The following is a 15670-nucleotide window of genomic DNA, read 5'->3' as shown; positions in this document are numbered from 1 at the left end:
GAGTTAATGGGTGGCTGCTCTGATCAAACGTAACATGTACTATATAATTTATTGTAAACTGTTTTTATTATTAATATTAATTTGTTTTGATACCTTATATATATATTCTGTATCACATTTACTCATTGTGCCTAAGGTATAGATTGTAAATTTCTTTTAAAAATAAAAAAAATAAAAAAAATTTGAGTTTATATTTTAATAATCCTATTCCACCTAACAACTTCTATTCTGTAGATCTGACATTACACAACACATTATACAGATTATATAATTCATACATTGGACGGATTTCGATAACAACATTATATTGTATTAGTATCATAGGCGCACAGTAACTGGAGGCATGATCGAAAGCATTACAAAAACTACATAGAAAATAATATATTAAGTACTTAAACCGATCAAAATCAATTGTTGTTTAGAATTTATAACTCGAACACAATGTTCAAAATCGTCACTATTGTAACAATATTCAAATAACATGCGGTGAAAGCAAACCAGATACCACGGAACCGGGCTGACCGACGAAGGTCTCGGATGTCAGATTATTCATCTCCAGTGTTTATATTGCAATGGTAAAAATGATCCGTTGGTTACTGTAATTGGTATGCGACGCACATACGCACACCCCCTGAGTTCAACCACCGCATTGTTTCCATAACCAGAGCCGTCCTGAGGACCTTTTAAGGGCCCGAGACAAATTAATTCGGGGGCCCTTCAATCGTCACAATAATATGCGAGTATTTAATATATATATACACAAAGTTTGCAAAGACTTTTCACACTTCAACCATTCAAGATAACTTAAATGCATCGATATAAGGAATTACGTTTTTAATAACTTATAAACAATGTACAACCAATCAACACGTTTAACATAAATGTAATTTATTTATAAATGTATATTTATATCGAGTACTTCCAATCGACCTGGACTTAAAGAGGGCTCTCTTTAAATTTTCCTAGACCGGGGCCCGGGTCAAAATGGTTCAACCTCCCCGTTACGGAGAACAACACGTCGAGTTAACCCTTTGCCGACGGCGGGTTGTGCGCACGAGAGCGCTCTCTACACGACGAACCGTTCGAAGCTCGCGCGCGATCGTCGGTCCGGCTGCGTTGCTGTGTACGCGACGCTCTCGCCCCTGTCGCGGTCGCCGAAATCGATCAAAACGTCCCGGGCGGCGGCGTCGGCGGTCACCACGTTCGTGTACGCGATTAACCATCGGGACACGTAACCGCCACGGTCGGCGTCCGTAGTGTACCGTACCCGCCGCGACCGGACCATGCGCTCGTGTGCACCGGAACCGTTCGATACGCTATGAAATATTGAAACGGTGCGGTTCCGAGGGCACGTCCGCAATTATATCGTTCGACGACGACGGCGCAGTGCGATCGTCAACGCGGACCTGCCTTGGCGACACGGCGTACGTAAGTTCGGTCAGTTAGTGTTCCGACACATAGGCCGGGCCGGGAGGACTGAGAGAGAGAGAGGAGAAATCGAACGAAAGCTCGGCGTGAGCTTTTTTGTTGCCCTCGATTCGTGTAGCTCGCTGACCGAGTTTTTCGTCCGCCGTCCGTTCAACACCGTGCCCACGCCGCTGGACGTTGTCTGAAAACACGGCAATACATGATGTGGCGGTAAGTAACGATCACTACACGACGTGACCCCGAGACCGCGGTGGCCACCACTTAGTCGGTACCTACGTCGCAACCCGATTACCTGTTTGTTACGAGAGAAGCCCCTCGGTGACTATTCTATCGATCGACTGATTCGCTGCTCCAATCCAGTCACTATTATGAACATAATTATTGAAACCTACTCCACGTTCCGGGTTTTTATTTTTTTCGATTTCCTTGAACGTAACGAATGTCTATCACGGTTATTCCGTAACGATGTCCCGACGCGCTATAAAAAAATATCGTTTCAACCGATCTCGAACGGAAAATTATTAAAATAAAACCAAAAGCTTTCACAGCGTGCAATGACGTCTATAAAAACCGATGAAATCCTGTACCCTATTGTCGTTGTTTTATCAACACCGTTTTCAAGCACGATTTTACAACGGACTTGACAAAACGTACGCGTAAATATACGACAATTTTTCCCGGTACAAGTCGTACGCAACGGCTGTACACGTGCAATTGGTGCACACAGGCCGAGTCATAGATATCGGTGTTACCCCCTCCGCGCCCCCGTCCCCCGGCGAAACCGTGAAATCAACCGCGTCGCCCGTCACACGTATACGATTTCACGGCACGGTCGCTCAACGCAAAATTTATTGAGCCATCAGCGGCGCCGGAGATAAGAAGACCTCGACGCGAGCGTACGCGCATGCGCATGCGCGTGCCGCCGGTATTTGCGTTTCGGTAACGACAACAGTATTAATAGTGATAGCGGCTCGCTGACGCTACGTCGAGTCCGGGACGTTTCAAGACTGACGGCGACGTACAACTTACCCGCCTCCGCCGCCGTACGCCGAGATTTGTCCTCGCGCGTTTTCACGTAATCCGCACGTCACCGTTTTGCGCGCGTGTTCGTGCGTGCCATCGCGCGTGTACGTAATTGATAGTGCCGTCGGCGACAGCTCTTTGCGCAGTATTCTTCGCGGTGCAGAGTTGTTCGTACGCGTCCTCGCGCGTATCGTACCCGTACGGCGTTCTGGACATTATAAATCACGCGCTCACGGTTTCTTCATCGCAAATCCGTCCGCTGTGTTCTCGCACTCGTTTGTTCGACGACCACCGGTGCTGATAAATTCCTCAGGACCAACACACCAGTGATGTCCTATTACTGCTAGCTGTTCGTTCAAAACCATAACACGAGTGAGTAGTCACTGTGGTGCGTGCCCTACCGTCTGCCTTGGTACAGTGTTCCATCCGTACTGGCATCGTACTCTATTCAGCAGCCGCTTGACCTTGTCGCTTATGAATCAACGCGACGATTTATTTTTATTGATTTACCTATGCGTCACTGTGAAAAAGCTTTCTTAATAATCGGCCATTTCCATGTTTTACCAGTTTCAAGTCCTCTTGATAATCAATTTACTCATACAACATTATCGTTTGATTGATCAGAACAGTTTCTTTTTTATCGAAAAACAAAACAAGATAGTAATAAGAAGATAAAAATGCTGTGTATATATTTGAATCATATTTTTGTCATTGAAATATTCACTAACCCTTCAGTAAATACTGATCTTGCTATATGTACTCATAACTAAAGATAACATTTATATAATTAACAATATGTTATTTATAAGTCTTAGTTAGCAATGCAGCACATTATTAATTCTTCTTATCATTTTTAAAATATAATTATTAGGAATTTCTTACCAATGTGTACATTTTCTTATTTATTATTCATACACTTTAAGCTTTTATCTGATTCTTAATAATTTATACCACTTTGAAAAAAAAAAAAAGTTGATAAGATCTTAACAACAATTATTACTTACTATTACAGACTATTTGTATATATAGTCATTAGTATTAAAATTATATTCAGATATATATATATATATATAGGTTAGTATTATAGACTTTCAATTTTGATTAAATTCATTATTCAAAACATATTTTATGAAAATGTAGTATTTTTATTTATAGAAAGTTAATTATTGTAGTTAATAAAATGTAATCAATATGCCATAAATACTACATTTATACTACATTTCTCATATTAAAAATTCATAAATATTAAATTATATACTATAATATTATCTTAGATATTTAATTGATAGTTATAGTTACATAGTTAAAGAACCTTGATATACCAAGGCTCTCTAATTATAACTTAATACCTTATTGGTCTTTCTCTTTTACAAATTTTTTCTAAAGTTTTACTACCTCATTGTAGTATGTTCTATAAAATTGATAGTACCTATATGAAGTACTGTATCCAGAGGGAGCTTTCGGACTTAATACTTGAAGTATCATTTTTTTTTTTTTTTTTTTTTTTATTAATTATATGACATTGATTTGATAATATGTTTATTGTATAATATATGTATTAATTATATGAATTATATTTTTTGCAGTACAGTGCAAATTAAATTTTTTGACTTTGTTCATCAAAAATTAAGCCCCTCCTTCCCGGAAAAAAACTTTTGGCTACGGCACTGCCTATATAAAAAACAGACTTGTGAAATATTAAAATAAAAGTATTCAAGTCTTTTATTTTTTCTTATGCATTCTCTAAGTACAATTAATAAATATTTAATTAGCTTTACAATATTTATTTATTTTTAAATTAAATTAATTTTAAAATATTATATTTATGTATTTCATAATATTGATATGATTGTATTATAATCATTATTTTTAGTATAATTATTTTAATAAGTGTTTTGAATATTTCATACAAATAATCTTTAAATGTCTGTTATAAAGCTATATATATAGTATTTTGTATATTAAATTACTATACTTATACAAAACCTACATTTTATAGAACTAAAAACTGAACATTTATTTTAATTTTTTCAAATCCAAATTAATGAAACATAATACATAGTCTATAGAGATAAACAATAATAATATAGATTTTAATGTAAGTAATAATAAATTATTGTTCTATAGTCTATTCAGAATAAGAGTGCCCAGTCATTTAGACAAAAACTGGTTTTTACTGTGCATGTGTACTTCCACTAGTATGCCGACGCTTTACGACGCTGTTATACATTGTGAATTATATTACCACACTATTTTCGTAACACCACGCTGTAGTTCTATTTTGAATAAAATGGTTTTTTTTAATAATAATCTGTATACAAAGCAGCAATCACTGACTTTGATAAACAACAACGGCAGTCGAATAATGGCAAGGAATCATAGAGTGTCTAGATATCGACGGGTGTCCGACCATTATCGGTTTCTCAGTAGACATGGGCGAGTTTGGGCACTCTTAATCTGAACAGACTATAGTTTATGGTTTACTAGGTTTTACTGGTATTTCTAGCTAATGATTACCATATTCAATACAAAATATATTTTATCTCATATTACTTTTATATTCAATGATTGAACATAATAATATCAATGGTATATTGTATTATTTTCAGAGTAGATTTTTAAATTAGTATTAACCGAGATATTAATTATAATAAAATCCTATATCAAAATATTTAAGAAAAAGGAAAATGTGAATGAAGTTAGGAAGGGAATATAAAACTTGTATATGTATTGTCTGACTCAGCAGTTCCCATAATTTTTTGGTTCACATATCCCCTAAATTAAAAAAAGTAATTGTGTGAATAAATCAAATTTTTTTTATTATTTTAATAAAAGAAAATTATTTTCAATCAATAAATAAATATATGATAATATAATATAAAATATAAGTATTTGCCTCCATAGGAAACCATTGACCTAATTTTTGTACTAAAAAAATATTATTATTTTCATAATCATTATTTTTTTTTTTATAAAAATTAAAGTCCATAGTGATTATTAATACTGGCACTATCAACATAATATTAATGAAAGTAATTTATTGCAATGAGCAACTAAATATTTACCTTAAGAGTTTGTAAATTAAAATGTGATTATAATAAGTAAGTGTAAATTAGGTACTAATAATTTTTATAAGATCATTTATTTATCGTTTGATTATTTTATTTAAAATAACTTGCACCATAATCAAACAATAATGAAACTGGGTTTGGTTGATAATATACCATTAATGAGTTCTGTAAAATTAAATTAATTAAAAAGTACCTTCAGATTTATTAATGTATACTTATTATCAAAACAAACCTTTAAAAGTCTAAAGTATAATCATTAATTAGTTCTTGATTTTTATTTTAATGAAAATGTATTTTCTATATTATAAAGTAATTGTTACTCATTTAGTTTCATTTCAACTGTTCAAATCGATAAAATTATTACAATTTTCAAACAACATTTAAGTAAATCAGGTTAATAATTTTAATTTTTACTTGGATGAAATATTATAAATAATACTTACTTATACATTTTAATTATTTTTGATATTATTTACTTAGTAAATTTACGAGTAGTATTTACTTAGTGCTTTTATTTAAATAAATATTTTAGTTTTATAAGTATACAATAATGAGTAAACTATATTTATAATTGTTGTCAAATAATATATTTATACAGAATAAACTGAATTTTAACAACATTATCTTACTCTACATTAATGTTATAAAATTGTTATTGTTTGGGAAGTAAATTTTATTGCTTTTTAATAGTTCCTACAATATCATTAAAAATGGTCTTTATTGAATTAAATTTTTATTTGAAGCACCTTATAGTTTATTTAATTATTGTTAGTTTATTAATATAAATTGTCAACGACAATATTTGCTACTCTTAATTGTTTTTTAGTTTTATATTTATCTCTTATGTTTATATGTAACTTAAGTTTAATCAAAATTGAATGAAATGAATTTTTTTTTTTCAGAATGGAAAATACTTATTTATTGTCTGCTTTCAAGACAATTTCCTTTATATATGATGTTATAACATATCCAGTATATTTAATATTACAACAACCATGGAATAAAAAACAGAAATCTCAACGAATGAAAGTAAGATAGTTTTCTAAGTACATATTAAATATTTTATAAAGTGCCATAAATTAAATTTAAATTAATTAAGTTCTGTATTGATTTTTTTGAATAAAAATTGCCTTATTTTTAATTAAGTTATGCCTTTATTAAATTTCAATATACCACTACTTTTAACACAAATTAAATACAAGTGTTTTTTATCATTTCCTTTTTATTATGTAGGTATATATATATATATATATATCAAGTAATTGTTTGAAAATATTTTTTTATGATATATACTTACAGAATTTATATTTAAAGTTGTATACTTACATATTAATACACTTTCTTTAAAATTTATAACATTGAAGCATTACTAATCATAATCATTTTTATATTTTCCAGTCCAAAATTACCGTACTAGATGATAACACCATTCTTATTAAAACCTTAAGTACATTTTCACCTAATCATCTTGCTCTAGTCAAGGATAAAATAGATACATTATATAAAGTATTTCAATATTCTGTGAATAAATATTCAGAATCTCGTTGCCTTGGAACTAGAGAAGTACTAGCTGAAGAAGATGAAGTACAACCAAACGGGAGAATTTTCAAAAAAGTAAGCAAATGTATAAATTTTAAATGAAAAAATTCTCAAAAAGTAATAATTTTGTTCTATATTGCCTTGAAGTATGTTAAAAAAATGAAATAAAATCATTTTACTTGTTAAATGTATAATGTTAAATGTTTATTTTTGTTTATTTGGTTTTGTAGTATGTCATGGGAGATTACAAGTGGATGACATACAAAGATGTAGACAATGCATCTGATTATTTTGGTAATGCTTTAATTTCCCTTGGTCAAAAACACAAAGAAAATATAGCAATATTTGCTGAAACAAGGGCTGAATGGATGATATCTGTTCAAGGCTGTTTTAAACAAAATATACCTGGTAATTTGAACACATTGATTTTAAAGAACTGAATATTGATTTTTAGTTTAGTACATAAAATGTAAAAGAGGTAAATTGAGTAAGCAAATATATCTTTGTTAATTTCTCCATCAGTATTTAAGACTGATATTTCTAATCACTTTATAACATAAAAGTGTTCTAATTAATTAAAATTGTGTTAGGATTTAATTAAAACCTTAAAGAAATAAAAAATATAGAATAAAAATATTTATGTTGGGTTATTATTGTTATAGTCGTAACATTATATGCAACCCTTGGTGAAGAAGCGATAGCTCATGGAATAAATGAAACTGAGGTATCAATTGTCATTACTTCACATGACTTATTACCAAAGTTTAAAAATATTTTAAAACTTACTCCTCGAGTAAAAACATTGATTTACATGGAAGATCAATTGACCAAAACAAATACCAGTGGCTTTAAAGATGATGTAGAAATAATATCATTTAAATCTATTCTACAAAGAGGCTCTGAATACACAGTTACGGGTAATTGTTTAATTTATATATTTTTAATTAAAATAAAATAATTTTAAATTTTATGTTTCAGATAGAAATTTACCAATTCCAAGTGATATTGCAATTATTATGTATACTAGTGGTTCAACTGGTGTTCCCAAAGGTGTTAATTTAACTCATACGAATCTAATAGCAACACTTAAAGCCTTTAATGATGCTATTCAAATCGATCCTGAGGAAGATGTGTTTATGGGATATTTACCATTAGCACACGTTTTTGAACTTCTTGGTGGTAAAATAAAACATCTTTTAATACTAATATATAGAAAAATATAGTTTACAAATTTATATTTTTTCACATTTTTCATTTTCTCTACTATATGACTAATAAAATTTTAATAAGTGTTAAATTAAGATTTTCAAAGAATTCAAGACTCCTCTATAGGAGTTAGACCTTATCCAAAATATATATTTTACGTATTATTTAATCCTTATTTTTTTTATTATTATTTTTTACAAATAAATGATATTTTTTATTATTGTTTAATAAAATGTTTTTAAGTTATGCTAAAACATAAATTATTCTTAATTATGTTTCAGAACTAGCTTGTTTATTATGTGGAATTCGAATTGGATATTCTACACCATTGACCATGATAGATACTTCTAGCAAAATTAAACGTGGTACTAAAGGTGATGCATCCATATTGAAGCCAACTGTCATAACTGCTGTTCCTGTATGTATTTTATTACAATATACATTTTTAAAAAATAATATTTTCATTTGTATTATAAAGTATTCAATTTGTATGTTTTATATTTTAAAGCTTATACTTGATCGAATCTACAAAGGCATTAATGAAAAAGTTTCTAGTGGAACTACATTACAAAAAACATTGTTCAAATTTGCATTTGAATATAAGAAAAAATGGATAGAACGTGGATTTCAAACTCCATTATTGGATACGTTAGTAATTGTATTGATAATTTTACGATTAATTTGATATTATTTATTACATTAACATTTCAGGTTAGTTTTTAAAAAAACAAGTGCATTATTAGGTGGCCGTGTACGATTTATCTTATGTGGAGGTGCACCTCTTTCACCAGAAACGCATACACTTATTAAAATTTGTGTATGTGGAGTTGTTCAACAAGGTTATGGACTTACAGAAACTAGTTCATGTGGATCTGGCATGAGTCGTTAGTATACTTTTATTAAAATAAAAATCTTTTTATATTAATTGTTTCTTTTTAATAATATTTTGTTTTTAATGATGAAAACAGAAGATGACATGTCTACTGGTAGGGTCGGTGCTCCATTAACTGTAAATGATTTCATGTTGGTCAGTTGGGAAGAAGCTAGTTACAGGATAACTGATAAACCCTATCCTAGAGGCGAACTTATTATAGGTTAGTCTGAATGTACATAACTACTTGATTGTCTGTAATATAATTAAACTTATTTAGGTGGAGAAAACATATCTCCTGGATACTATAAAAATCCAGAAAAAACAAAAGAAGAATTTTTTGAAAGAGATGGACAATGGTGGTTTAAAACTGGTGATATTGGTCAGCTGGAATCTGATGGTTCCATAAAAATAATAGGTTTGTTAAAATTGTACAAACATTCAACATCACAATTTGAATACAGTACATAATAAATTATGTATAATATTGTTACAGATCGTAAAAAAGATTTAGTAAAATTGCAAGGAGGCGAATATGTTTCTTTAGGCAAAGTAGAATCACAACTCAAAACTTGTCCTGTGGTTGATAATATATGTATTTATGGAAGTTCATTCCACATGTACACAATTGCTTTGGTTGTACCTAATAGAAATCACTTGGTAGATATGGCTAGAAAGTTGAATATTGAAAATATCAATGAATTAAGTAGTGAAGAGTTGTTTTCAATTAAAATTCTACAGAAAGCTGTTTTAGACGAATTAGCTGCACATGGTAGAAAAAGTATGTTATTTTCTAGTATTTTCTTTTAATTATTTATATTGTAAAAATGTTTTATATTTGCTATTAATTTTAGATAAACTTGAAAGATTTGAAATACCCACAGCAATTATATTATGTATTGATGTTTGGACACCTGACAATAATCTAGTCACAGCTGCTTTCAAACTAAAACGAAGAGAAATTTATGCTAAATACAAAACTCAAATTGATAATTTGTATGAATCTTGATAAAATTTATACAGCGTTTATTAAACAATGAAGACCAAAATCACTAATTTTTTATACTACTTTTAGAGTATGTTTATTTTACCAAAAGCAATTATTTTATTTTATATTTCTAGTATTTAATAGTTATTCATTAATAAAGATTGTTATTAATTCTTGCAAATTTAATTTGGATTCAATATTTTGCTACCTATAATATTATAATGTTTCATTGGTATTTAATTGTTGTCAGTATTATGACTTCAATTTAGTTCAAGTTGATATTATCAGTGCAAAATTATTTTTTTAATCTATTTGTTTAAATCATCTATGGTAAATAACCTAAAGTAAAACTTTTATATTGTTTAATATAATTTTTTAATGTATTACAAATAATATATATGACTGGGTCATGATACTGTTAAGTCACTCATATAGCCATTTGTTTTTTAATTGATGACCTAATGAGAATTAAATTAATGAATTAATAATTACGTAATTCTTACTGGGCCAGCAAAAGGAGAATTTGCATTTATTCCAAGCATTCACACCGACTTGCTGTTTTCATTCAAACAGCATTAATTCCCTGTTAAAGTTTCTTTTGTGATTATCATTAATAAAGCTCAAGGTCAAACATTTAGGTTTTCTACTTATGTTGGTTAGGCATATGTAGGTCTACATTGACGTAGATCTTCGTTCAGAGTGCTTTTCACATTGCTAATTTTATCGAACTTCATTTTTCGATTTTCTCGAACTGGGGACCCGAATTATCTAATGATTTTGATTTCAACAGGAGATAGAACGAAAAACATTATACAGGTATAATTTATACTGTATACCAGTATACTCAGAAATTTTATAAAATTCTTATTATATCATTTGTAATCATCAGGCTCATTGTTATCAACAACAGATTAATTAGCATTTCTTTTGCATCTGTATTCATTTCTAATAAAAATATATTTAATACCGCTAGAAACATTTCAATACGTTTTCATTAACCGATTTTCATATTTACTTGCCGATCACATTAAACGATACAATTTGAATAAAAAATTCTACATATCATAGTCCTAAGGCAAAATAAACAACTACGCACAGGCGAAACTATAACGGATCAGCTAGTAACTGCATAATAGATAACTTATATCTAGAGTTTTAACAAAAAAAAAAAATTATTTATAATTGTATAAATGTTTAAAATATAAATACAAAGCATCAGATCTTTTTAAAGAAATATTTTTTAATTAATAAATCATACTACTTATTTAATAGACAGTGGAACACATAGATTTTACCAGTTAACTTTAACTATTCAAATTCTATATTTTTAATTAAAAAAATATTTGTATTATAACTACACTAGATGACACTATACATTTGACTTCTCATAAAAAATTTTACCTCTTATATAATTTAATATTCAATTTGTTATTGAATACTCTGTTTAATAGTGGTCAAACTAAATAAAAAATACAAAAAAATAAATTATTTAAGTTTAACTTTTATTCTAATTTTATTTTTAACACATAATTAATATATTTCACATTTCATCTTATATTTTGTGTTTAACTCATATTAAAATGTTTATTGATTTCCAATACAAGATGCTCATAAAAAGTATAACAATATGACCAATAATATATATTTTCAAACTACTGAAAATTTAATTAATTTATACTATGGATTTATTATAAGCTATATTTTATTTCTTTCCAACAGGAAAAGTGCAAAGCTAAAATTATTTAACTGCTTGGAGATCTAATTTTCTGTTTGTATAAACAGTGTACCTATATTCTTTCTAAGGCTGTTTCTACCCCTATCCTATCTCAATAATCACACTTCGCTTTACCACTACATGATTATATTGTTGATAGTCAATAGGTATTACTACCTTTACATAACAGATGAGATGTAAACCACATAATTTCAATTGTTGAACGGAAATAACTATATAAGTATTCAAAATGATTTAACTACTTTATTATTATAAATTATAATACCTGTAATAACTCAAAAAAGACAAAAAAAAAGGCATATAGTTGAATTTATCAGGTTAGGTTATTAACTTCTTCCTTGTTTAGATAAGGACTTTCAGGGTTATAAAGTTCCAAGAGCCAATCAGTGCAATTGAATAGCCTTTTAAATTAGATAAAATAGCACTTGTTCTGGGGAAAATGAGTCGATGAACCTATAACTATTGTAGAGATAGAGGTCGAAATTAATTTTGTAAAATAAATTTTACATTTTATATATTAAATGAAATCGTCATATTAGTATATATTATCCAAGATAAAATGATCTAATATCTAATTATTTACTTCAGTTTTGTTGGTATTAATACTATTGATGCATTCTTGTTTAGTTTGCACAGTTTTTTCAAATTCCTTTTGATTACGTAATATACAATTTTTTCTACGTTCTGAAAATAAAAAGTAATATTTAGTTATACTTTTAGATTTTCACTGTACAAGTATCTATTATTATTCACTAATAAATATTCATAATTTATTACTGAATAGCAAATTATCTAAACAATTTCTATTCAAGGTTTATCGACTCACTAGTATTGCTTATCGGCGCACAATACCGTTCTACGTTTGTCAGAGGACCATCAGGAATGAGTTCGCATATATATGGTAATTTTTTCGAGCAATCCTCTGTCTCCCAGTATCTGTCACTAGTGATAACCACGCAGTCTTTTTTCAGGCTTTCAGCCTTTGGGTGTCCTGGTGCCCACGCTCTATACGGCAAACATGTCAACGGTTCTCCTAGGCAATTTATGAATAATGATAAGATTATTATACAATACTAAATAAATACTGTTCATATAAATGATCTGCGGTGCAATAACTATAAATGTAGAACTAAGTACATAAACACAGAACATATATCCCATGAAATATAATATATGTACATTAGTTATAATTCATCTTCTTTGTTAAAAGAACTATTAAAAAAAGTAATATTAATATTTAAATTTAAACTATTGACTTAATATTTTGAATTTTATTTTCAGAAATGTTAATCATATTTTTGAATTGAAAATGAAAAATCGAAATTAAATCGAATTCACGCTAGTATTTTGCTTTTATTATTTTTTTTTTTTTTTACTTCATACAACTTGACCGAAAAGCCTAACAAAGGCTCTATTCGGTAGTTTATCAATTTAATCGTAATCTCAGATCATATTCTGTTTATGTATAAACTAAACTCGTAAGATTTCCAATTGGAATTGAAAAGTAATCGTAAAATGATTAACATCTTCTCTGGTGATTAACAAGTAAAATGTATTATGCGATAATCGTCAATATCTCAAGACGTTTATGTCATTATTACATTTTTCTCGAGACTCATTAGTATTTGTATTTAATTATATTTTGTGTGGTGCAACGGACAAATATAATATTACTATGGATTTAATTGCACGCAAATATTTGTTGTTCTAGACAAAAATGTCTGTACCTACATTTAAACAATGAAATGTCGCGTTAACGGGGGTTAATGTCATCAACATTGACCGTTTAAAATGAGTTTTCTTCGATTTACCTGTTAGTTAATTATGTATATGGCACCTATTCATCGTATTGAATTACAACGGACAAAAAACGACAAAATATTATCGTTTACATTTTTTTTTTTTTTTACACGGGTCGATTAATAATCGATGCCTCTCAATTCTAAAAAATACGAAACTGTAAACAATAATTTCGTACAATCACAATACCTAGAAGTGCCACACTAACCCGTGATGGTGACGAATTCGTTTTCGAAAAACAAACCGACGAAAGCTCTGCGAGCCGACGCGGTTTGGTTGGCCAGGGCTGAGGACACCAACGAGGCCAAAAACGACGTTCGCGGATCGGACACAACGTTAGCCAGATGGCCGCCAGCGTCTTCGCACGCAACCATGGCGTTTGAGTAGTTCAAGCGATCTATGATCATTTCGAACATGCCGATCCCTGGCGCACAAGTGTAGTTCTCGGTGGCTGCAATCAAACGCTCAATTACAATTACAAAAGGCCGGTAGGTTACAACTACGCACTGAAGCATTTAGGTGCATTTAGTTGTGATGCACAAATGTGTATGGGATTGATTCCAAGAATGTTAACTGCGCCCGAAATTGTTTTATCAAATGTAAAAGGGTGGCATCAACGTGTAAACTTAACCAGAATAAAACGTTAAACAGCAATAAATAATAAACAAAATTTCAAAATAATCTCTAATTTAAACTTGTGATGTTACTTATGAAATTTCTAAACTGCCCTCAAAGGTAAAATATACTAAACTGGTTAAAATGTTATCTCATGTCTCCCAAAAAAATATAATATCCCAGTCCCTGTATCTTTTATATTCTATTAATAATATAATATATATATATATAATCGTGGATACAAGTAGAGACGTAGAGTACACTATAATTATTATACTCACGCATTGGTTTCGAAAACATACTATAGTAATCGTATGCCGAAATGCTGGATGTCAACAGAAATGAATGGAACTCCGGACATTCGAAAACGTTGCATATGGAACTCAACGATATCTCCGCGTCTTATCATTCGACAGTAAAAGTATAAATTGTTTATAAAAAAATAATTTATCAATTAATTAATTAGGTACTAACAGTTATAAGACAACAGCTATAAGAGTCAATAAACCTTCAGTTTGGTTTGCATATGCAAAAGCGAATGCGTTTTTCGTCTTCGCTAATTGAATGCACGAGATCAATTCCGTTGTATTTGACGATGCCACAGTTCGCATTTTGGATATAGCACACTCCTTGGTCAGATGATAGCCGATTTCCGGTTTGCGCAGATATTGTGCACACGTTGACAGACCATGAATTTGCTTGTTGACAAACACGATGAGGGATAAAACCAAAAATAACAAATGCATGTTTAACTTGAAATAGATAAATGAAAAATAAAAGAAATAATTTTTATTGTTTTTAACTCCAGGATGTTTGACTAGTGAAAATCAACTGTGCTATCGGTCATACATGATCCTTGAGAAATTCTAATTTTGATTGTTCAAACAAGCTGTCAAATTATTTACTGGCCTAGCTTTGCTTGAGTGAATCTTATAATAACGTTTTTATATAATAGTAATAATAATATCCTAATTTATATTATTATGCATTAAAATACAATTATTGTTACAAAGTAGTTGTTTTCAAAATAAATCTGTAATTTAAACCATAACTTTATACATAACTCAAGCGTGATCATGGTTGATAAACAATAACCTTATACACAATATGTATATCTATTGTGATTTTAAGTAAATTCAAATAAGTACACATGCAAAATATAATTGGTTGCTTAATGATTTAAAACAGATGACCATTGACAATAAAACAATCAAAACAAGAATAAGTTAGACACAACAATAAACAGTGGAATTAAAAATGCAAGGCCACACCATCAATAACAACAACGGTTAAGTCATTCTATAATACATTATGAAAACTACTATGATTATTAATATTATAAGTATTATTATTTTTATTACAACAAATTTTCTAAAAAGCCTTTTTTTCTTTTC

At 29.7% G+C, this 15670-nt stretch overlaps 2 protein-coding genes across 4 annotated transcripts; one reads left to right on the top strand and one right to left on the bottom strand.

The window, feature by feature from the left end:
• The first annotated feature begins 1177 nt into the window (after window positions 1-1177).
• Window positions 1178-10265, top strand: LOC112688670 (long-chain-fatty-acid--CoA ligase 3). Of its 3 annotated transcripts, none has more exons than XM_025561981.1 (13): window positions 1178-1638; window positions 6425-6551; window positions 6921-7136; window positions 7292-7469; window positions 7724-7978; window positions 8040-8240; window positions 8549-8685; window positions 8776-8915; window positions 8979-9151; window positions 9236-9361; window positions 9419-9556; window positions 9635-9919; window positions 9993-10265. In XM_025561981.1, exons 1-13 carry the CDS (start codon window positions 1628-1630, stop codon window positions 10145-10147), a joined length of 2142 nt encoding a protein of 713 aa, XP_025417766.1. In that variant the 5' UTR covers window positions 1178-1627; the 3' UTR covers window positions 10148-10265. The 3 variants fall into 3 exon arrangements, with proteins under 3 accessions (XP_025417766.1, XP_025417767.1, XP_025417768.1); XM_025561982.1 differs by lacking the exon at window positions 1178-1638 and adding an exon at window positions 2347-2823; XM_025561983.1 differs by lacking the exon at window positions 1178-1638 and adding an exon at window positions 5832-5915.
• A 2167-nt stretch (window positions 10266-12432) lies between these two features.
• Window positions 12433-15022, bottom strand: LOC112688741. The gene is made up of 5 exons (XM_025562092.1): window positions 14785-15022; window positions 14558-14677; window positions 13870-14112; window positions 12688-12894; window positions 12433-12545 (listed from the first exon to the last, which is right to left on the bottom strand). Exons 1-5 carry the CDS (start codon window positions 15020-15022, stop codon window positions 12433-12435), a joined length of 921 nt encoding a protein of 306 aa, XP_025417877.1.
• Window positions 15023-15670: the final 648 nt, after the last annotated feature.

The sequence above is a fragment of the Sipha flava genome, unplaced genomic scaffold (genome assembly GCF_003268045.1).
Source record: "Sipha flava isolate LNK unplaced genomic scaffold, YSA_version1 3_pilon_pilon, whole genome shotgun sequence".
Lineage (NCBI taxonomy): Eukaryota > Metazoa > Arthropoda > Insecta > Hemiptera > Aphididae > Sipha > Sipha flava.
The sequence above is the reverse complement of the archived record's forward strand: the minus strand, read 5'-3'. Positions and strand labels throughout refer to the sequence as shown.